General features: G+C 41.0%; 1 protein-coding gene across 1 annotated transcript in view; it reads right to left on the reverse strand.

Moving 5' to 3' along the window:
• Window positions 1–23,909, reverse strand: part of Plcz1 (phospholipase C zeta 1) — a 57,062-nt gene that overhangs the window by 25,703 nt on the left and 7,450 nt on the right. Inside the window, exons 3-5 of the mRNA XM_045139559.1 lie at window positions 17,139–17,370; window positions 10,333–10,534; window positions 3,501–3,645 (exon numbers count right to left, since the gene is read on the reverse strand). Coding sequence (XP_044995494.1) covers window positions 3,501–3,645; window positions 10,333–10,534; window positions 17,139–17,370 — 579 coding nt within the window. The remainder of the gene's footprint in view (window positions 1–3,500; window positions 3,646–10,332; window positions 10,535–17,138; window positions 17,371–23,909) is intronic.

Raw genomic sequence — 23,909 nt, forward strand, 5'->3', positions numbered from 1 at the left:
TCAAAATGATGATGAGCTCAATATTATGCAGGTCTTATGGTTGTAAAGGCAGTCACTGTGAGGTTATGAAGAAACTGTCATGTGCCAGGCATGGTGGCACACACCTTTAATCCCAGTACTCAGGAGGCAGAGGTAGGAGGCTTGCCATGAGTTTGAGACCACCCTGAGACTACACAGTGAATTCCAGGACAGCCCAAGCTAGAATGAGACCCTACCTTGAAAAAAAAAAAAATTAAAACTGCATGTCCAAAACGTAGTGCACCCAAAGTGCGCCACCATATTCTCTGGCTCTTACATTCTTTGTGTTACCTTTTTCATGGCTAGGAATGTATAGGCCCTAGGAGGGAAGCCACTACTTTTGTTGGACTAAATGTTATTGTGTCCACCAAATTTCCCTCTAAATATTTGTATTATGTTTATGCCCCAAGATTCAAGCTTCTGACACCTTTGGTCACAGAAGCCTCTTTGAAGATGGCAGTGACTGCTGGGGAGACTCAAAATAGAGGATTTTACTTTGCAGTTTTCAATTTGGATACCTTGAATTTTTTTTTTTTTCTTGTGTAACTGTTCATCTGATGTTCTTGGACTGTTAGAAGCTGTAGCTTTTTATATCCTTGCAAAGGACTCTGAATTTTAAGATTGTCTCTATTTCCATGTATTTTTCCAGTTACCCTAAATTAAGTGAGGGATGTAGCCATGCAACATGTGGGGAAGAGCACTCCATACATTGGAATAGCGAGTGCAAATGCTTTGAGATGTGTCAAAAAAAAAAAAAAAGACTGAGGGTACAAGAGACAAAGTGGAACGAGAGAGAGAGAAAGAAGGAGACAGAGTTGTTGTAGACTCCTTTGTGAGTCATGGATGAGTCCTTAGCTTTTATTTTGAAGCCTATTAAGGCTTTTAAGGATATAACTTGACTTGCCACCAACTCACTCCACTGTGTGTTCATTGAGACTAAAGGAGAGTTAGAAGAAACACCAGAGGGAGCAGGCCATGTGAGAGGTGAGAGGTGATGGTGGTTGACTGGGAAAAGGAAGGAGTCAAGTTCAGAGAATATTTTGAAAGTAGAATAAAGATGGTCTGCTGAAGAAATGACTTAGAGGAGAAGAGTGAAGGTGGACAGCAATGGCTTCAGCGTATGAAAGTCGCCATCGGCTGAGAGGGGAGGTCATACAAAGGAGGACTGAGGAAAAGAAGACGCTCGAGCTCAGTCCTAATGTGTTCCAAAGATATTTAACATTTGACATCCAAGAGGAAATGTCAGTGAGCTGATTATACACACTGGTGTTGCATTCTTGGGACAGTCTGAGGAGCTACAAACTTGGAAATCATCAGAAATTAGAGAGTTGAAGACAATCAGTGCTATACTATCAATGTTTTTCATTAAAGTGGAAATTTTTCATGCTTAACACATTTGAGAGAGAGAAAGAGGAAGAGAGAGAGAATTGGTGAAAGCAGGGCCCTCAGTCACTGCAATTGAACTCCAGACGCTTCCACCACCTAGTGGGCATGTGCAAACTTGCACTTGCCTCACCTTTGTATGTCTGGCTAACATGGGATCTGGAAAGTCGAACATAGGTCCTTAGGCTTCACAGACAATCACCTTAATCTCTAAGCCATCTTCCAGCCCTGAGAATATTTACTATATACTTTGCTTTTGGCAGATAGTGGATAAATTGATATACATTTATGATTTTAAGTTTACATATTATGTAATGTTTTGATATAGTTATGGAAACAGAACATCATAAATTTGTGGTTTTTTAGTATATGGCTACAAGTTATGTAACGATGTACTGATTTGGAACTGAATCTTTAGGGACATAATGTTTAAGTATAGAAGAGTGTTTTGTTAGGTCTCTCCAACTGCACTGTTGAAGTGTTTGTTTTTGCATTCATGTATGTGTGTCATGTGCATGTATATGGTTATGCATGTTTGTATGTGTGTAAGTACAAATATATGTGGATGCATGTGCACATTATGCATGTGCAGATAGATGCCAGAGGTCAAAGTGGGTGTTTTTCTCAATTTCTCTCCACCATTTAAAAAAAATATTTTATTTATTTGCAAGGCGAGAGAGAGAGAGTTCAGATGTGCCAAGGTCTCTACCCACTGCAAACAAACTCCAGTTGCATGCACCACTTTGTGCATCTGACCCTATGTGGGCACTTAGGAATTGAACCCAGTTTGTTATTTTTTGCAGCAAACATCTTAACCACTGAGCAATCTCTCCAGCCCTCCATGAACACTTTTCAGATAGGGGTTTCTGGCCGAATCTGGAGCTCACCAATTTGGCCAGACTAGCTAGCTAGAAAGTCCCAGAGGTTCTCCCGTCTCTACCTCCCTACATCTTGGATTGCAGGCACTCACTGCTATTCCTGGCTTGTACATGGGTTTGGGGATTTGAACTCAGACCTTCCCACTTGCACAGCAAGCACTTTATCAATGAGCCATCTCTCCAGCCCCAGTGATTGAAGTTCTTAAACATATGCCAACTATACCAAATTTGCAAAACCAATCACGCATGAAGGTGCATGGTAGACAACTTTGTAAACAGAACGGATATGATTTAAAACTCCCTTAACCTGAAAGATCAGTAACATCTGCCCAACCCAGGTCAGGGTTGGGAAGATGAACTTGGTTGAACTAAGGACTAGGTCTTTGAATCTATAGCTAATAAAGTAAATAGGAAGTTTAAAATCCAAAGTAGAGGTTGAGGACACAGCTTGGTCATTAAAAGTGCTTACTGTACAAGCCTGTTGAGCAGAGCTCAGGTCCCCCGAAACCATGCAAAGCCAGGTGCAAGCAATGCACACAGCTGTAATCCAACACACCTATGCCAGGGCACGTCAGAGTCAGGAGAATCCCAACGCTCACAGCCAGCCAGCCTGGCCTTTCCAATAGCAAATAACAAGATGGAAGTGAAAATACAAGAAGACCAACACCCCAAGGTTGTCTTCTGACCTCCACATGTGCCCCATGCCGCACATGCCCCCATATGTAGGCACACAGCACACGTGTACACACAAAACATGCGTACACACAAAACCTTGAAATGAAGCTTCTCAGCATTCTTGGTCACTGCCACCTGAGCTGTAAAGCATCTCAGTCATTGGGATGACATATCATGGACATATTTCATTTTTGTCTTAAAGGTAAAGTAGTAAAATACTAGTCAAACATGACCTAGATCAGTATTTCATGAACATTTGTCCATAATGTATTTGAAAAATTAAAATTTTACATCCTAACACAATACACATAGACACATAGGCTTGAACAAGAAGTTCAGCAAAAGAATATCCACTTCACACTTCATTTTAGCTTTGATAAATCTACCTTTCACTATACACTTCATGGATTTTGCTACCTACTAATATATCATAGCCCACAATTTAAAACATCACTGAGCTAGAATTCAGGAAGTACAGGGTTTTGAAACATTAACTTATGGAGATTTAATTTAAATAATTGAAATGTACCAAAGATATGCACATACCATGAATGCATATTTGTGTATTGCTTGGATGACAGTTTTGAAGAGAAGCTTGCTGGTGAGTGTATAGCCATGGTATACAATCGGTTCATTTTGTGATCCATCCCAGCAGTCAATTTCCAGACAACGGCATCCTTTCACAAGGGCACTCGCAAAATTTAAGTAGAACAGTGTCATTTTCAGAGTATGCACAACATGTACCATAAGGTAAAAATATTCACAAGACTATTTGTGGTCATTTCAGTAAATGCGTAAATAAATCTATAATAATGACAAGTTTTGGATTTCTAGAAATTTACAACCTTATAAAGGAAAGACATAGTCCTTGTATAGTACAACATGCTCTCTGTTCCTTTTGGGTCAAATTTGTGACTTTTACTGCTGTCCTTTCAAAATTTTGTTTGCATAGACAAAAAAGAAAAATATGGCTACTTTCATGGTTTTAGACAGGAAGCCTCACCAGCTCCAGGCCCTAGCTAGACTGCTTATGGTGAAATCTACTATTTTTAGTAGTTTTATTTATTTATTTAGAAGAGAAAGAGAGGGAGGAAGAGAATGGGTGCACCAGGGCAGGCCTCTAGTAACTGCAAACGAGCTCCAGATGCATGGGCCACCTTGTGCATCTGGCTTACATGGGTCCTAGGGAATTGATCCTATGTCCTTTGTCTTTGTAGACAAGTGCCTTAGCCACCAAAATACCCGTCCAGCCTGGTGATGTCTACTATTAACTGCAATACCATCTAAGTAGAGTTCAATGCCAGTGCAATACTAGTAAAGATAATGTTCAAGGCCATCTAAGAACACTAAAGTATCTTAGTAAAATGTTATCTAGTCTGTTACTTACAACAAATTTGGGGGAATTACATAGGACAGGGAAGATGAAAGAAAAAATCACAATATTTGCTCCAAGGAGAAAAAGATAGAGGGAATGAAAGGTCATGGGATTGACAGCTTCATAAACAACCTTATCTTCTTAACCATTTCATACAAGGCTGGCTCTCACCCTAATCCTTGTAAGCACTCAAGAAAATGAAAGTCTACGCAAAGGAAGCCTGAATGTCTGCTAACCTATATTGCTTGAACTCATAATTTCACTCGAGAAAAATGTGAGCTGACTGCCACAGCTTACACCAAACTCACATGTTTAGCCAAACTGAGGAAAAATACATTTTCATTTCTGCTTATGTCTAAAATTGAATTTGATTTCCCCACCTACCAAATAATCCATTTCCCAACCTGAACATAAATTTTATCTTGGGTTTATAAGCTGAAAGTACACATTAATTTAAATGGATTCTTAGGATGCTTACTCTAAGGAGTGACAGATGTTTTATTTATTTTCTTATTTTATTTGCATGTGTATGTGGAGTCTAGAAGCCTGCCGGAATCATTCTCTACCTTGTTTGGAGACAGAGCATCTCACTAAAATCTGGTGCTAACCAATCCAGCCATACTAGCTAGCCAGTAAATCTTGGGAATCTTCCTGTCATTGTTTTTCCAGCACTGGGATTCTGGGTGTGCACACACACTGTGGCTGCTTTTACCCATGAATGAGGGAGACAAGCGCATGTCCCCTTGATTGTGTAGCAAACACTTTATACACTAAGTCATCTCATTAGCCAGATGTATTATTAAAACATACACTTCTATTCTGTGTCGATTAAAGCCAGTTACAATCAAACTTTGCTACTGATTAATAATAGTGAAAAGAGAAGATATGTCTCAAAAACCTTCCTGATCAACCTAAAGCATGTCACTTTATGTCAGCATGATATAGACTATCTCTTGCCAGAGTTCACTACAATTTATTGATTAATTTATAAAAACGATCTTCTACTGCTGGGGATATTGTTCAGTGGTCAGCTGCTTCCCCAGGATGTGCAAGACCCTAGGTTCAATCTACCAAAATATCTCTCTCTCTCTCTCTCCCTCTCCCTCTCTCTCTCTCTCTCTCTTACACACACACACACACACACACTCACACACACACACAGAGTTATCTTACTGATTCATTCAAAAGTATGTGACAACAGTAAGATGAATGCTTTTTCTGACAGCACAGTCTTGCTGAGCTGAATACACCATTGTTCTTGCTTTCTGTGCATTGACCTGACTTGGGGCTAATTGTATGTGAGCCCCAATGCCAGTACTACCCACACAGTGCAACAGTTATTGTTGTGGTTGAGCACCCCACAATTTCTGATCTTCCTTGTGCTCTAAGTCTCCCAAGAGCAAGCCATTCCAGTTTTCTTGAAGACAGTTTGACATAGTCTTGGCTATGTGTTTGAATTAGAAAGGGGAAGTGGGACTATGGTGAAACCAAGGCAAGAGGGAAGATGACAAAGGCTGTTTTCTAAAACACAGCCTTGGACGAGATGGAAGTGAGCTAAGTGAGGGAGGGTGACTTGAAACATCAGGACATAGGACTGATTTTCTTCTGTTAAGGAACTAGCTAAAACAGCTCCATTGTCACACAGAGAACCACTTTCCCCAAAAAGAAGCATTTTAAGGCTACTGCTGTGTTCAGGCCATGCATTCTCCTGGGAAATGTCTGGCAATATCTACATTTATTTTTGTTGTTGTTGTTGTTGTGAGTGGACACAGGAGGAATAATTGGTAAAGATGTAAGCTTCTCTACTAGTTATTTTTCTTGTTGCTGTGACCAAAACATGACAAGAAACAATTGAAGGGGCAAAGGCTTATCTTGGCTTACAGTGTAAAGCACCACAGTCCACCATGGCCCGAGATACCCAATGGCAGCAGGAATGTCAGATGGCTGATCACATTTCATCCACAGTCAGGAAACAGGAGGTAGGGTCTGGCTATCAAACCTCAGGGCTTTCCCCAAGTAACTTATTTCATCCAGCAAGGCTCTACCTCCAGATGGTTTCCACAACCTTCTCGAACAGCACCAGCAGCTGGGGACCAAGTGTTTGAACACATGAGTCTACAGGGGACATTTCACAGTCAAGCCACGACAGCTAGTACCCACCAGGAACAGTCAAGAATGTTGCTGAATATTCTACCCTGTGCAAGACAGACCCTCCCAAGAGCCATGTGACTCACAAGGTGAAGAGTGTGAGAAAGCCCACCCTAAACCATGACCAGGAGGGGAAGGTCATGTGGTCCCAGCAGCACAAGTCTACACAAATCAGTAGTCCCCCCCCCTCAAAAACGTACAGAGTCCATATGAGAAAAGGGACCTTTTAGAAATAGTGCATCTTTGAGTAACGGTATTTTAGTTCCTCCTCTCTAAGGAGATGAGCTGTGCAGTGCTGTGGAGTGTGGTGCTTAATGATGACACAATTATGACACCCAGTCGGTCTGCTGAAGTCAGAAGAGCAAAGAAACCATAGGTTCCTTGGGGAATGATACAGATAAGATATGGGAGGAACTTGAGGGGGCAGGGCAACCAAGAAACAGAGAACTGATGCATTGTATCTGTCTTAGATGCATCACCTAGGCAAGCCATACAGTCAAATGCTGAATAAGTTTCTTTTCTGAGATTCTGAGGGTTCTGTTTTCACAATGTCTTACAGTGCACACTGCTAAATTCAGGGGTGTGTTGGTGCACCTTAATGGCATGCTGGCCTGGCTCAAAGGAATGGATCTAGAACACTTGTCTAGGGAGTCATCTAACCCATTAATCTTCCCTGGGTCAAACAAGGTGGAAGTCTAATTTTAGGCTTGAGTCATAAATCAGGCTAGACTTGTAGAATTCTAAATGGGCATTTTTCTTGGCTTGTGGGGTGTGGGGATTTGTGTGAGTGTATACACGTGGTTACATTTCCATGAAAACACGCTTGCTTTATCTTCCTCTTAGTTGACTGTGGAAGCAGATTGTCTGGTGCTCTCCATCCAAGCAGAGTACCAGTCCTCTGAGTTTCTGCTAGGAGAAGACCTGGAATTCTCTGACAGCTGGGCAAGTTGCTGGGGAGTCGGGGGGGGTGGGGTTTCCAAAACTTACTTGTGAAAGAAAACTTGTCATGGAGACTCGTTATATATGGTACTGATTCTTCCTTCTTATCTTCTAAGATTGCTTCAATTTTACCCACCAGTCAAGGCAAGCTTTACAAAATTGCACAAAATTCAGATTACCTAGTTTGGTCCCCAGCGAAATCGTTTTAAGTAGACTGTGTTGCATCGTGCCAACCACTTACATCCGCAGCACTTTCTTCTTCTCCAGAGGTGTTCTTGAGTCTGCTCACCTCTATTTGATTCAGTTCCTCTTTTTAGGGAATGAATAGGAGTAATTTCTCATCCACAAGGAAACGTTCTACCTCTAAGCAGGCATGCTATTTTTTTTATGATTGTTGTAAATCTTATTTTTTAAAAAAATATCCTATTTTTTTCTTGGCTTTGGCTGCTAGAAAGATTTTCAGGTGAATTTGTACCTGGGTTCTAGAATTTGTCTAAGACTTTGTGGTATGAAATCTTACTTTTAACATTATTTCACACATTTATCATTAACATCTCCTTCAGATAGTTTCTATCAGCTATAATGGTATAAAATCCTATGACTTGTATTCATGGCAAGTCATTTTGTACTGTGTGAATGACATTTTTTATTATAGTTGAATTTTAACTGGAAGTAAGAAGTTTGGGGGAGCTTTGGGTGGATGAAACATTTATTAGGAAATTCCAAGTGCTACTAGCTTTCCTTTCTAAAGATGAAGTAAAGACAAGAAGGGGTACTATGTCTCATGTAATTAGCACATAGGGGAAGAGGAAGGTGCCAGACATGTAAGCCTTTATGCCTTGGTGTCATTTGCTATGAACAATGACATCTTGAATGACTTTCTAAGGCTATTTACCAAAGGTAGTTCAAGAAACAGGACAGGGCTGGAGAGATGGCTTAGCGGGTAAGCGCTTGCCTGTGAAGCCTAAGGACCCCGGTTCGAGGCTCGATTCCCCAGGTCCCACGTTAGCCAGATGCACAAGGGGGCACACGCGTCTGGAGTTCGTTTGCAGAGGCTGGAAGCCCTGGCGCGCCCATTCTCTCTCTCTCCCTCTACCTGTCTTTCTCTCTGTGTCTGTTGCTCTCAAATAAATAAATAAATTAATTAATTAATTTAAAAAAAAAAAGAAACAGGACAAAGAAGTACGACTAACTGTAATTTTGGATTTACAGTTAAGTAGAACGTTTTTCAGGATTCAGAAGTAATTTTCCTGTATGCCCAAATAGACCTAAACTTCTATTTTCTTTTTTAAAGAAAACGCAATAATATAATAGAGATTTCTATAACATGATGATAACTATGAATTGAGCAATCTATTGAATTCTGAAAATATATATTTTTGAATTTGTAGATTTTTGTACTTAGAATATAATTTGAAGAAGCAACAATGCTTATTTGTCAATTTTAAATTATTGTGAAATTATAACATTCTTGCCAATGGTGTTTTCCTTAAGCAATGTATTCCATTCTCATGGCTTTGAATATTGCTTATGTACCGATGGTTTCAATTATATTATCCCAGACTGAATATTTCTTCCAAATGTCGAACTCACATACCCAACTAACTCCATGAAAAACCTGATATCTTTGGATAATAGACAGGTATCTCAGACTTAGCATGTGAGCCACGGAACACTACTTGACTTCAAACCTTGCAATGAGCTGCTTGTGCAAGCTTTACCATTTTCAGTCCACTGCATCCCTGAACACTTGGTAGCCACACACATCAATTCCTCTCCTTCTCTCTTACTGTCTCACTGCTTTTCAAACTGTACACTCCTTTTTCCACTCTACCTCCTGGACCATGTCAGAATCAACCAGGTATCGTCACCTGCTGCTGCCAAGGTAGTTCACCCGCTACGCAGCCAACACCATTGTATGTGGCAGGATCTCTGAAACACCATCTAAATGTGGCCCTTTTCCAAATGGCACTCCTTCAAGTGGCTTCACCAGACCCCTTTCCATGATCAATAAAACACACATACACTGACTGTCTTCTACCTCAAACTCAGCTGCTTCACTCACCAGCACATGCTTCCGGCCAAGCTTTCTTTCAAGATGTGAACAAGCCAAGTGCACCTCATCTTTCCCATTAGCATATCTTCCTCCAAGGATCATTCCAGATTCCTCCTTTATCATCAACTCAAGTTAGTTAGGAAGTATTTCTTTTATCTTTTTCTGAATAAACATCCTTCTCCCCACATCACTTTCTGCCACCTTGGTTTATCTTCTTCATAAGACTCATTAAACCTTGATAATATATTCATTTATCTGTTTTTTTTAAATATTCATGTGTCTGCAAAAATTTGTAGATGGGTAAGTGAGGCCTCTTTTAAACTCTTGCTTCTCACAGTATCTCTACTAACTGAGTAAACTGAAACCTGGTATCACTAGTGTAGATTATAAGATACAAATACAGAGTTGAAACAGGCACTACAAGTCTATGTAAATTATTTGACATATAAACCTACAATACCAAACTACATAATCTGAAGTACTTAGATTCTGGCTTTTCTCTGAAAATGTGTCCAGATGTCTGGGGCTTGATACCAGTCATATGTGTTAAAAATCTAGTATGTTCTGGTGAAGCAGTAAAAGAGTTGAGGAACCTTCAAAGAAGCCACAACCATGGGGAAGAGGCCAGACAATATGGTCAGAAGAAAGACATATGATAGTAATGCCATAAAAAATATTACATTCCCATTTCACCCAGAGGTTGTATTATCAATATAGGAGAAATGCAATATTCCTGCTCCTTGTGAATTTTCTTTCCATTTCATAGTATAATACTCTTAAATCTTGCTTACTATGGTAGATGACACCAGAAAGTTTTTAGATATTTTAAATGTAACAGACTTAAAACCAAAAATAAATACCTTACATATCCCCACAGGTCACTTGGTCCCACTAATTGATCAGATATCAAATATGTGTTATGTGAAGATGAAATAAAATAATCACTCAATGGTTGAGTCATATCTTGATAAACTTCTTTACACTCTTGTTTAAATACTAGACATTCAGGTGAACACATGTATCTTGTAAAACCTTCTAATGACATCTGGTGTTCATTTTTGACTAAAAAAAAATAAGTAAATAAGTAAAATGGAAGTAGAAATACCGTTAGTCAAGTAAAAAATTAACATGTCATTTGTACAATTCTGATAGAATATCTTTCTAAAAATAGTCATTCAGAATTAATATTAATCTATTTTTCAATTTTTATTAGAATCAAAATTTTTCTGGTGAAGAACTTTATCACTTTTATATCAACATTCAAGCATACATTATAACATTACATCTGCTTCTTATGTCTTATAAAAATAATACAAATGCATTGATAATAGATCAATAAACTTCCACGTATGGTTCCAGACAAAGAAGAAAATATCTGGGGCCTTACCAATCCCCCCTCATGCTTTCTGATCTGCCCCTATGCACATAGACAGGCTGATCTGGTTCGAAAAGCATATATTAAATTTTCTGTGGTTTTGGCACTTTCTATGAATGGATTCATTCAGTGTATGCTTTTTCTATTTTTATTTTTATTTATTTATTTATTTATTTATTTATTTATTTATTTATTTATTTATTTGACAGAGAGAGAGAATGGGCACTCCAGGCCCTCCAGCCATTGCAAACGAACCCCTTATGCATCTGGCTAACGTGGGTTCTGGGGAATCAAACCTGGGTCCTTTGGCTTTGCAGGCAAAAGCCTTAACCACTAAGCCATCCTTCCAGCCACATATGCTTTCTAAGGCTCAATTTCCTTTGCCCTGTTTCTCGGTTTTATACCTGTAATGGCATCACATTATACATGGTCCATTTCCATTGCTTTGCATAGAATTCCTTTGTTCACATATGCTATACTTGTACCATACGTTCCTTGATGCGCATTTAGTTTCCTGTGTGAAGTTATCCTACGGCATGCTGCCATAAACAACCAGGACTTGTGTTTTGGTACAGATCTGCATGCTTTTTTTTCTTGCATGAAAACCTAGCTTTGGAACTTTGGGGTCATGTACACCTTTAATAAATCATCTATGAACTTCCTTTACTCCATATAGTATGCCCCAGAGTTAGTTATTAACATCAGCAGATCATGGGTTCTAATCCACATACGCTGGTTTCCAATGTGTTTACATTGGACTAGAGTATGGACCTCGGCCCCAGCTCATTTCTAGGAATCAATCCTATAGACACAGGGACGTAGACCACGGTTAATGTGCACCAGCGTTCACACTAGTACTGCTTTCAAAGCAAAACAAATAACAGGGAGGGATGAAACTTCAAACTACGCAATGGTACTCAGCAACCATTCACAATAATCTACCATAAAAACATACAGGGACATAAGTCAATGTTTATTTCATAAAAGTAGTGAAAACAGTGTTAATGAAAGAAAACACTTATTATTTTGGTTAGAAAAATAAAAAATGGGCTGGAGAGATGGCTTAATGGTTAAGATGTTTGTCTCCAAAGCCAAAGGACCCAAATTTGATTCCCCAGGATCCACATAAGCCAGATGCACAAGGTGGCGCATGAATCTGGAATTCATTTGCAGTGGCCTGAAGTTCCCATTTGCTCTTTCTCTCTCTCCCTTTCTCTTTCTCTCTTTCTATCTCTCTCTGTGTCTCCCATCTCTCTGTCTCTATCTATCTCTCTGTCTCTCTCAAATAAATAAAAATAAAATACAAAAAGGTAAAAACTAATGGCTCAGTTGTTAAGGCATTTGCTTGCAAAGCCTAATGATGCAGTTAAATTCCCCAGCATCCACAGAAAGCCAGAATCATTGTAGCACATGAATCTAGAGTTCATTTGCAGCAACTGGAGGCTCTGGTGTGCCTGTTTTCTCTGTCTATCACTCTTTTCTCTATCTATCGCTGATTGTAAATAACTAAAAAATTTAAATAAATAAATAAAAGCTAGAAGAAAATGCACTAAATTTTGCATTTGTGCATGTGTAACAGTATACATGAGTTTGGGGTTTGTCCTTTCCTTCCACCTTCTTTTTGACAGTCTTTCTTCTTTTATCCACTGTATGCCAATCTCTTTAGCTCAGAAGCTTTCAGATTCTCCTGGCTCTGTCTTCCTTTGCCATAGGTATGTTAGTATTACAGACGTGTGTACCATGTTACAACTGGCTTCACGTGGGTGCTGGGGAGGATCGAACTCAGGCTCGCTTACAAGCAAATGTCTTTAACCACTGAGCATTCTCTTCAGCTCCAAAAATGCATAGAGGTTTCATACACACCCAAAGCCTCTATTTCAAAGCCATATAAATTTATGAGTACAGAAACTTACAGAGTACATGCACCATGCATTGAAACAGTGTCGAGTTGTAGCCTTTTTTAAATACTGAATAAATAAATATCTTTAATAATACAAAATAAAGTCATTTTGTGCCTTTTAAAGCCGCACACTGGGGCTGGAAAGTTAAGGCACTTGTCTACAAACCCTAAAGACTAGAGTTTGATTCACCAGTGCCCACATAATGACAGATGCACTAAGTGGCACATGCATCTGGCATTTGTTTGCAGCAGCAGGAAGCCCTGGTGTGCCCGTACTCTCCCTCTCGCTCTCTCTCATGCCATTCTTTGGCTGCTCCTCGAGTTGGCTAACTCAGGGCTGACTGATCTCTAACTTCTCCTATTTGGTTGTATAATGCATTCTTTCATGTGGTTAGAGTCTCAATTTCCATGTCACACCTTCACTTAGGACTCTCATCCACATTCAAGCTAAAATAGATCATCTGGGTCTTTGATCTTCATCACCTTGTGTGTCTTATCTCCTTAACAGCACTTAGCTCTCTCTCACTCGCTCGCTCTGAAATCAACCTTGTATAATACTAAATTCTTGTCATTCTCCCTCAATCTGCATTAGTAATCAAGACCCATTTGCCTTGTTCTCAACTAGAACCTTGTTCTCTAGAATCAAACTAGGTTGCCACAAATTGAGTGAATCGTAAACTTGTGACTCAACAACAACAAAAACGTTGGCTGTGAGAACCCATCTTGTTGGATGCTACGCACTGGTGGTAGCTTAGAGCTGGCTGACGCAGCACACACCAGCAGTACCAGAACTTGGGGGGGGGGTCAAGGCGGGAAGATCAGGAGTTCAAGGTCATCCTTAGCCACCCAGCAAGTGTTACCCCTGCCACTCCCTCCCCACTACATGAGAACCTATCTCAAAGCCATACAAAGAAAACACGTTGGTAGCATAAACCAACCTTCAAAAGTAGAGCTTCAGAGCTCAGACTATGATTCTTCCCTTGTTCAGTTGATAGCCTGAGCTGATCTGTTAGTTAATTTCTGTGATACGGATCACTGTGCATAAAAAATATTTTTGTGGGAAATTGGAAAGATGGCTTAATGGTTAAGGTGTTTGCCTACAAAGCCAAAGGACCCAGGTTCGATGCCCCAGGACCCATGTAAGCCAGATGCACGCATCTGGAGTTCATTTGCAGTGACCAGAAGCCCTAGCACACCCATTCTTTCCCTCTCTCCTTATCTCTCTCTCTCATAAATAAATAATAAATAAATAAATATATATATCTTTTAAAATATACTTTTGGGGGCTGGGGAGGTGATTTCTTGAAAGTCTAATGGCCTGGGTTCAACTCTCCAGTACCCATGTAAGGCCAGATGCACAACCTGGTGGATACATCCATCTGGAGTTCATTTGCACTGGCAAAAGGGCCTGGCTTGCCCATTCATATTCTGTATCTCTCTCTCTCTCCCTCTCTTTCTCCTTGCAAATTAATAAATAAAATATTTTTAATTAACTATGTAAATATTTTTGCATGCCTTCAGTATGAGCATAAAGGAGGGACTTCTGGGTAAGATGGCAACATAGTAACCACACCAAAGCAGCATAGGGAGAGAAATAAGCAGGAAAACAGCAAAATACACCCTTCAACTGAAAAGTGAAGATGTATAATGGTTCTTCAACTGCAACAGAAAAGAAGGACACACCCAGATCAGTGCAGGAACCAGGCCAGGATCCCACTGAGGTGCTGGCGGCTCCAATCTGTGTGCCCACCTGGTCCAACTTAGAGCCGAGGAGCAGAAACCAGGTGGATGGGCTTTCCCCTCACAGCAGCCTCTTCACAAGGACAAGTACCAGAAGGAGAAGACAGCAGGAGCAGCCGAGCAGCTTCTGGAGGAGATTACAGCGGATCACACAGGACCAGCCAAGCAGACCCAGGGCATCTGCCTCATCCTGCACAGCCTCCCCTCCCCTAATCACCAGTGCCACAGACCACCAGAGAACTCTTCTACGCATGAGTTGCTCAGCATCCAGCACAGCCAATCAGAACACCAGATCCAGTGACCCAAGCAGCCTAACCAAGTCCACAGCACAACAGGGAGGGACCGAGGTGGGCACTCAGCATTGGTGAGGTTGGAAGCCACCCCAAAAGGTAGCAGGGCCTGCTTACACATTGAATGCTATATTACTCCCTTGAACTTTAGAATTTGCTGGTGATTTGCTACACCAAGCCTGCTAGCGTACTTGAAGAGCAGGCAGACGCAACACCTAGCGTCACTTCTGTGATGTTACTCTGGGAACAGAAGAGCTACACCTGGCACCCTGAGCTCCTATCCTGAAGACGTAATACTGGACTTACACAGCTAAGAACGCTGCAGATAATTAAAAAAAAAAAAAAAAAAAAAAAAACAAGCATCAAATTAACTCAAAATGCAAAAGTCTCTACATTATAATACAAGAAACATTAAAAAAAATCAAGACAGTAAAATTCCACCAAAAAATTATAAATTCATCAGAAATGACCTCCAGTGAGGCTGTTTTAGATGTAATGTCTGACAAATATTTCAAAAAAAAAATGATTATATCTAGACTCAAAGAAATCAAAGAAGAAAACAAACTCCTGAAGGAATCCCAAGAGAACATAGGAAACCAAATTAATAAAATAAGGAGGTCAATATAAAACATGAGTAAAGAAATAATGAAAAAAGTATCAATCAGAGAGACTAAAAATGAAAAACAGAGTAAGTCAAATAGAAAAGTCTATATAAAGTCTCACCAGTAGAATGGATCAAAGAGAGGACAGAATATCTAAACTGTTAGAAGACCAGATATGCTACAGATCTAAGACAGTCCAACACAGAGAAAGACAAACTAATAAGAAGGAAGAAATAGGAATTTCAAGACATTCAGCACACTATGAAGAGATCAAACATAAGAATTCCGGGCATAGTAGGAGAAGAATTTCACTCCAAAGGCATAGTAGGTATTTTCAACAAAATCACAGAAGAAAATTGCCCCCAAATAGGGAAAGTGATGTCAATACAGATACAGGAAGCCTTTAGAACTCCATACAGACAAAATACAATGCGTTTGTATGCCAACATGCCCAACTTCTATGTTTTAGGTATCAATTAAAACTAAGTAAAATGTTTTAAAGCAAATTTAACAAGTGCTTTGAAGTAAAAGCTAAGCATTGAATACTTGTGAAAGGTTTCTACTGTGATCTGGATCACAACTGCTCCCCAGTCTCATGTGTCTTATAAACACTTTGCCCCCTGCCTGGCCCTACCTTAGAGTTGGTAGGTGGGGCCTCCAAGACATGGATCCAGCCAAGTGAGAGAGGTCTCGGGCCATGGAAAGCATACCCTTGAGGAGGGAATAGCATCCCACCACACTCTGCTCTCTCTTTCTCTCTCTGCTTCCCAGCTGCCAGGAGGTAGCAGTTTCCTCCATCACACACTCCAACCACGACATACTGCCTGGCCCCAGGTCCAAAGCAAGGGGCCCAAATAATCATGGGCTAAAGCCTCCAAAACTATGAGCCAGATCAACCTCTTTTTGTTATAAGCTGATTGTCTCAGATATTTCTTATACTAATGGAAAGAAAACTGGCATAGTTGTACATAGTTCTGTTGATGAAAAAGAAAGTAATTTGGTAATGTTTTTCCTTCCTATGTTTGTTTTCATTTAATTTGCTTTTTAGGTTTTTGTTTTGTTTTGTTTTGTTTTGGGGGTGTTTTCTGTGTTTTGTTTTGTTTTGTTTTTCAAGATAGGTTTTCATTCCAGCTGACCTGGAACTCACTCTGTAGTCCCAGGCTGGCCTTGAACTCACAATGATCCTCCTACCGCTGCCTCCTGAGAACTGAGATTATTGGTGTATGTCATCATACCCGGCTGCTTTTTAGTCTTAATTCATAAAATCAAAACACCCAAAGGGCCCCATCTTCCTTCACACCAAAGTATCTGCTAATAGCAGTTCCCATCAAAAGAGAGAAGCCCTGAAGAAAAGTAGGAAAGAGTGGCACCGTTGTACACTACGGCTTTGGAAAAGCGACACGTGCACTGTGTAAAATACAAAACAACAGGGCTGGAGGGATGGCACTTGCCCGTGGAGCCTGGGGACCCAGGCTTTATTCCACAGGACCCACATAAGCCAGAGGCACATGGTGGTACATGCATCTGCAGTTTGCAGTGGATGAAGGCCCTGGCACACCCATTTTCCCTGGCTCCCTCTTCCCCCACCTTTGTCTCTCTCTCTCTCTTTCTCTCTCTCTAATAAATAAAATATTTAAAATACAAAAATATAACTTATATTTACTAGTTCACCTACCCCAAAATTTGAGTTTGATAAAGATAATTCACAATAACACTTTACACATGAATATTCTGATAAAATTCTGAATGACAAACTTACTTTCATCAATGGGTTCATACTTTTCAATTATCTCAGAAGTGTTAGATAAATTTATCTCTACAGCAAACTGTTCTTGGGTTAGAAATTTAACCAGATTGTTTTCAGAAAGAAATTTCCGGTTTTCAGAATATGTGTTGAAAATCTCGACGATTTCTTCTCTGTGTGCTATCACCCGGTAAACTGATCTAAACTCCTCTATGGTGATTCTTCCTGTTCTCTGTCTGTCGGTATCCTACTAAAAAAAAAAAAAATGACTCATCAGCTCATAGTGTGAGAATCAAAACATGCATAATGCCCATGAGTGTATTCATACAATGTGCATAGCAATTTTGTTTTACAGAAGTCAAAACTTACATTGTTATTGAAGATAAAATACATCCGAGTGATGAAGGTATGCCCAACAGTAGGTCATCACTTCTCAAAACTCAGAAGGGGTCTGCAGAGACGACTTGGTGGTTAAGACACTTGTCTGTGAAACCTAAAGACCCATGTTTGACTCCCCAGATCCCACGTAACTTAGATGTAAGGTGATGCATACATAAGGTTACACACACCCACAAGGTGGCCATGCATCTAGAGTTTGATTGCAGTGGCTGGCAGCATGCCAATTCTCTCCCTCTCTCTTTCTTTATCTCTCTCTTTCTCTCTCTCTAGCTCTTTCTCTCCTTCATAAAAAGGCCAGTGTGTTGGCCTTGCCTCAAAAACAAAAAATGAAAAAACCTCAGAAGTTAGAGAAAAAGAAGACTCCAAGATTCTCTTGTAGTTTATGTTTTATTCTTGCATTTCATTCCACCATTAAAAAAAATCTTTCTTATTGCCAACTTCCATAAGTATAGACAATACACAATGATCATAATTCCCTCATACCACCCTCCCTTTTGCAGCACCCAAATTCCCCTACATACAATCTCTTTGTCTTTCCAAGTAGTCTCTCTTCCATTTTGATGTCATCATTTTTTTCCTATTATTATGCAGGTCTTGTGTAGGTAGAATCAGGCACTGTGAGGTCATGAATATCAAGACCACTTTGTGTCTGGAAGATAGTACTGTAAACACTCCTCCCCTACAATATTTTCTTAAAACCATTCTAAAAACAAAACAAAAAAGAAACCCATTCCAAGCAGTGTGTAATTCTATGCCACCAACATATAGCCTGAGCCATAAATGTCACAGGCATTTAAGGTCAATGTAAACTCTAGAAGTGATAGTACTTACATCATATCACAAAGATGTGAAGTTGCAGCAATCATTTCAGATTTGATGCAAAAAAAAATCCAGATGGATTCTACTAAGAAAGCTTGGATTAACCTAGCTATTAAGGGAAATGCATATTTAAGCTCTATGAGGTAAAAGACAAGAACATAGGTTGGGTTTAGCTATTAAAAGTAATAAAACTGGCCAGGCATGGTGGTGCATGCCTTTAATTCCAGAACTCAGGAGGCAGAGGTAGAAGGATCACTGTGAGTTTGAGGCTACCCTACAGACTGAATTCCAGGTTCCCTGGGCTAGCGTGAGACCCTACCTCAAAAAACAAACATAACCAAACTGGGCTGGAGAGATTGCTCAGTGTTGAAAGACATTTGCTTCCAAGGTCTAGCAGCCCTAGCTCAGTATGCCAGTAGCCATGTGTGGTGAGCTGCACAAAGCGGCAAATGTGTCTGAAGTCCGCAGTGGAACAAGAGGCGTGTCCATTCTCTCCTTCTCCCTCTCTTGCTCATAAATAAATGTTTGTAATGAGTAACAAAGTCACAATGAGGTTCTGAGTTAGAAAATGACTAGCAAAGGTAGGAGCTTAGTAGGATCAAAAATGCGCATTAACAATTGAAAGGCATGGAGAACTGTAGGTAAGGTATCAGACAAGAAGCAAGTCCAATGGAATGTGGTGAATCCACACTAAATAGATGTCAGAGGGGCTGGAGAGACGGCTTAGCGGTTAAGGCACTTGCCTGTGAAGCTGAAGGACCCATGCTCAATTCTCCAGATCCCATGTTAGCCAGACACACAAAAGTGAGGCAAATGCAAGGCCACACATGCCCACTAGGTGGCACAAGCATCTGGAGTTTGAATGCAGTGGCTGAGGCCCTGGGGCACCAATCTCTCTTCCTCTCTCTCTCCCTCCCTCTCTCTAAAATAAAAAAATGAAATAAAATAAAAATAAATAGATGCCAGAGGGTTTGAGGAGAATGGCTCAGTGGGTAAGACACTTGCTATGCAAGCATGAAGACCTGAGCTTAATTCCCAGCACACATGTTAAAAGTCAGGCTGGCCATGCATGCCTGTAACCTCGGCACTGAGAGCGGTGGAGACAGGAGGCTCACTGGGACCCCCTGGTGAGCCAGCCTACTTAGAAAGACATTCGTATTTAGAACCACAATTTTTTGAATATTTCCATGTCACCAATATACAGAAAAATAGGACAGGACTGCAATAGTGAGGACCCCAACATCGTCTCCTGGCCTTCACACATGTGCTCATGAGACATGTGCGTCTGTACACACACACACACACACACACACACACACACACACACATCATGCAGACCAAAGGAAATGCCAGTGAAGTATGACGGGAAAAGCTAAAAGAACTTACAGAGGGAGACACTAAAACTATGGTGGTAGAATTATCTAACATGTTGTCAACAATTTAAAAATTAGGGAATAGAAGAGGGATGGAGAGATGGCTTAGCGGTTAAGCACTTGCCTGTGGAGACTAAGGACCCCAGTTCGAGGCTCGATTCCCCAGGACCCACGTAAGCCAGATGCACAAGGAGGCACATGCATCTGGAGTTCGTTTGCAGTGGCTGGAGGCCCTGGTGTGCCCATTCTCTCCCTCCCTCTCTCTCTTCCTCTTTCTCTTCCTCTCTCTCTCCCTGCCTCCCTTCCTTTCTCTCTCTTTTCTCTCTCCCTCTTTCTCTCTGACACTCTCAAATAAAAATAAATAAATAAATTAGGGAATAGAAAGCTCAACTGAGGTTGTTTAATTTTTAAAGCAGGCTTTTTAAAAAAACATTTCTACTCTCTCATTACATTTTAAAGAACCTGAATACACATAACATAGGTTGGAGAGCTGTCATAGTGTGGGAAAGTGCTGGCAGGTTTTGGAGACAGAGATGGCGCACTGCATTTCCAACCCCAAAGTGGCTGCAACTTTGGACATACACATCAGCCTTTCTGAGTGTCACGGATGGCACCACCTCTGGTACCAGGCTGCTGGACAAATTGGAAATGCACAGCAGACGGTGGTTCTAAACTGTGTTACCTCACGTCCATCTCCCTCCCACACTCCAGCCCAAGCCTGCATCCTCCTCTGAAGTGTTTCCAGTAAAGTAAACAACAGTGCAGAACCCTAAGGTGCAGCTGGAGACAAACTCCCCGGAAATGGCCTTTCCTTCGGGTAGAGTTCCGGGCGGCTGTCAAGGAGAGCAGGAAGCAGAAGAGCTGGGCACACAGCCGCGCCGCCACACCCGGGCAGCACTGCTGGCTCCAAGCTGCAAGCCGGCCATGAGTGAGGAGCAACCCGGCAGGGCCGAGGACAAAGTGTCGGCACGATGCGGTGAAGGTCGCCCCTGCGGGGGAGCGCTGCAGCATGTGGCCCTCGGGAGCTCTTTAGTAATGGCACCTTGGGTTTACAGAGATGGCTTAGTGGTTAAGTCACTTGCCTGCAAAGCCAAAGGACCTTAGTTCGATTCCCCAGGACCCACGTAAGCCAGATGCACAAGGTGGCGCATGCATCTGGAGTGCATTTAGAGTGGCTGGAGGCCCTGGTGCACCCATCCTGTCTTGATCTCTCTCTCGTGTGTGTGTATGTGTGTGTGTGTGTGTGTGTGTGTGTGTGTGCATGCCTCTTTCCCTCTCTCACTCTCTCAAATAATTAAATAAATAAATTTTTTTTAAAAAGCACCTTAACATAAATAATCTTCAAGTAATGTGTTTTGTCAGCTAGTAAACATATTCTTATTGTCATAAATTCTGGAATATGAGGTCTTAAAGTGAATGCTATACAATTGAATAATTCTATTTAACCCAATCTGCTTATGTTTCATCAAATTTTAGTGAGTAAAAGCTGAAAAAAATAGAGGCTGGAGAGATGGCTTAGCAGTTACAGTACTGCCTGTAAAGCCTAATACCCCAGGTTTAATTCCTCAAGACCCAAGTAAGCCAGATGCACAAGATGTCTCATGCATCTGGAGTTTGCTTGCAGTGGCTAGAGGCCCTGCCATGTCCATTCTCTTTCTCTCTCTCTCTCCCTCTCTCATGTACTAGAGAAATAAAAATAAAAAAATTAAAGTTTAAAAAACAGATGAAAATGAGCCTATAATTTCAGAAAGTTTTCATTACATTTAACTCAATAGACCAAAGTTATAGACTTCCTAAGTAGCTTATAAAATAAAATATGTGGTGTTCACTGAGTAACAGGAGTTTTGTTACATTCAAGCAGGACATAAACTTGGTCATCTGAAATACTCTCCTCTAATTTTTCTTGTGTTTTCCTAAGAGAGGGAAGTTATGATGCAGTGCTATAAAAAGTTGGGGCTACAAAGGCCAAACTAAATTTGACATTATCTTTCAACTGATGAATACCAAATAATCCTTGAGGGTCACCGATGAATCAGATTAGCAAAAATAAAATGTCACAAGACACTGAGGCACAAGGTTCTGTCACTGACGAGGACAGAAGATGGGAAGATCTAAGCAAGAAGAGAAGAGGAAAGGAGAAACAATGGAGAAGAAGCAATGTGGCTGATCTAGGCAGGATTTCGTGAACACAAAGTCATGATCAGTGGAAAAATAAAGGAACCAAAGGCTGGAGGGATGGCTTAGTGGTTAAGGCACTTTCCTGCAAAGCCAAAGGACCCAGGTTTCATTCCCCAGGGCCCATGTTAACCAGATGCACAAAGGGGGCACTTGCGTCTGGAGTTTGTTTGCAGTAGCTAGAGACCCTGGTGTGTCCATTCATATTCTCTCTCTGTCTCTGCCTCTCTGCCTCTCTCTCTCTCTCTCTCTCTCTCTCTCCCTTCGTCCCTCCCTGTTTCTCTGTCAAATAAATAAAAATATTTTTTTAAAAAAAGGAAGAAAGAAGACTCACGTCCGTATACTAAGACATGTAACAGCTAACGTGTCTTGTACTGATGTATTTGTATGCCCCTGTATGTAAATTGTTCCCAGTCCCACAAGAATTGGTCAGAATTTGAACTCCAAAACCACAGAGAAGAAAACCCATGTGCCATTGCACAGACTAAAAACAGATGTGCACAAATAAATTCTACACAGTGCAGTGCAAATCGGATTATTTCACTCCCCACTGAACCTCTCATGTAGTCTTTGTCTCCAGAAGGAAACCCCACCTCTATGGTGTGGCACCAATGGCCATTAGGATGTCGGCGGAGGGCTCGCTCTCTCCTCTTTGACGCTCCCACAGAAGGGCTCCCAATAGTTACACTGTGTGCACTGAAGATGCAGTGCCAGGTCTTACTAGGGTTCAGGCTGCCCTTTCTGTCTGCACTCCTCGTCCTTCTCTTCTTAACTGTCTTTTTCTTTTCTTTTATTTATTTATTTATGAATCTGAGAGAGAGAGGGAGGGAGGGAGTAAAACACCAGGGCCTCTAGCCACTGCAAACAAACTCCAGACACATGTGCCACTTTGTGCATCTGGCTGTACATGGATACTGGGGAATCAAACCTGGGTCCTTAGGCTTCATAGGTAAGTGCTTTAACCACCAAGCCCTCTCTCCAGCCCTCAACTTTCTAAACTCGACTGATTTGGTGTCACCAACCTCCTGTAGAATTCTTCCCCACATTGTGTCTTTTCCCTAAGGAGCACTCAATACTCATCCTTTGGGTACATAGAAGATTCTAGACCTTCTTCTCTTGTTGAGTTTATTACACTGATATCAAAGCATTGGGGGTGGAGATATAGCTTAGTGGTTAAGGAGCTTGCCTACAAAGCCAAAGGACCCAGGTTCAATTCCCCAGGATCTGCATAAGCCAGATGCACAAACTGGGCCATGTGTCTGGAGGCTCTGGTGTGCTCATTCTCTATCTGCCTTTCTCTCTCTCTCTTTCTCAAAGAAATAAATAAAAATTAAAGCATTTTTTCTACATGCTTTCAGAATTGTCTAACCAGGCAACATTTTATTGTTTACTGTATTTTTAGTATTTAAGAGTACACTGCTAAAGGTCTTCAGAAGGCTGTCTACTTACCAGTTAGCCAGTGTTAGATCTGCAAATAAGGAAGGAAGGAAGGAAGGAAGGAAGGAAGGAAGGAAGGAAGGAAGGAAGGAAGGAAGGAAGGAAGGAAGGAAGAAAGGAAAGCAGGCAGTGAGTATGAACACACCAGGACCTCCTGCCACTATAAGTGAACACCAGATGCCTGTGCCACTTAGTGCATCAGACTTTATGTGGGTACCAGGAATCAAACCCAGGCCATAAGACTTTGCAAGCTAAGTGCCTTTAACCTCTGATCTATCTCTCCAGCCCTGTTTTTCATTCTTTTTAAATTTCTATTCTCCTATTTTATTTATTTACTTGAGAGAAAGAGAAAGAGAGAGGAAAAGGAAGATAGAAAGAAGGGGCATGCCAGGGCTTCCAACCTGTAGATGAACTCCAGATGCATGTAGAACCTTGTACATCTGGCTTACATGGGTACTGGGAACTCTAACCTGGGTCCTTAAGCTTTGCAGGCAGTTACCTTAAGTGCTAAGCCATCGCCCTAACCCCTGTTTTCCATTCTTTAAGGTCTATCAAGATGTCATCTCTCCTGTAGCATCTTCTA

The sequence above is a fragment of the Jaculus jaculus genome, chromosome 22, assembly GCF_020740685.1.
Source record: "Jaculus jaculus isolate mJacJac1 chromosome 22, mJacJac1.mat.Y.cur, whole genome shotgun sequence".
Lineage (NCBI taxonomy): Eukaryota > Metazoa > Chordata > Mammalia > Rodentia > Dipodidae > Jaculus > Jaculus jaculus.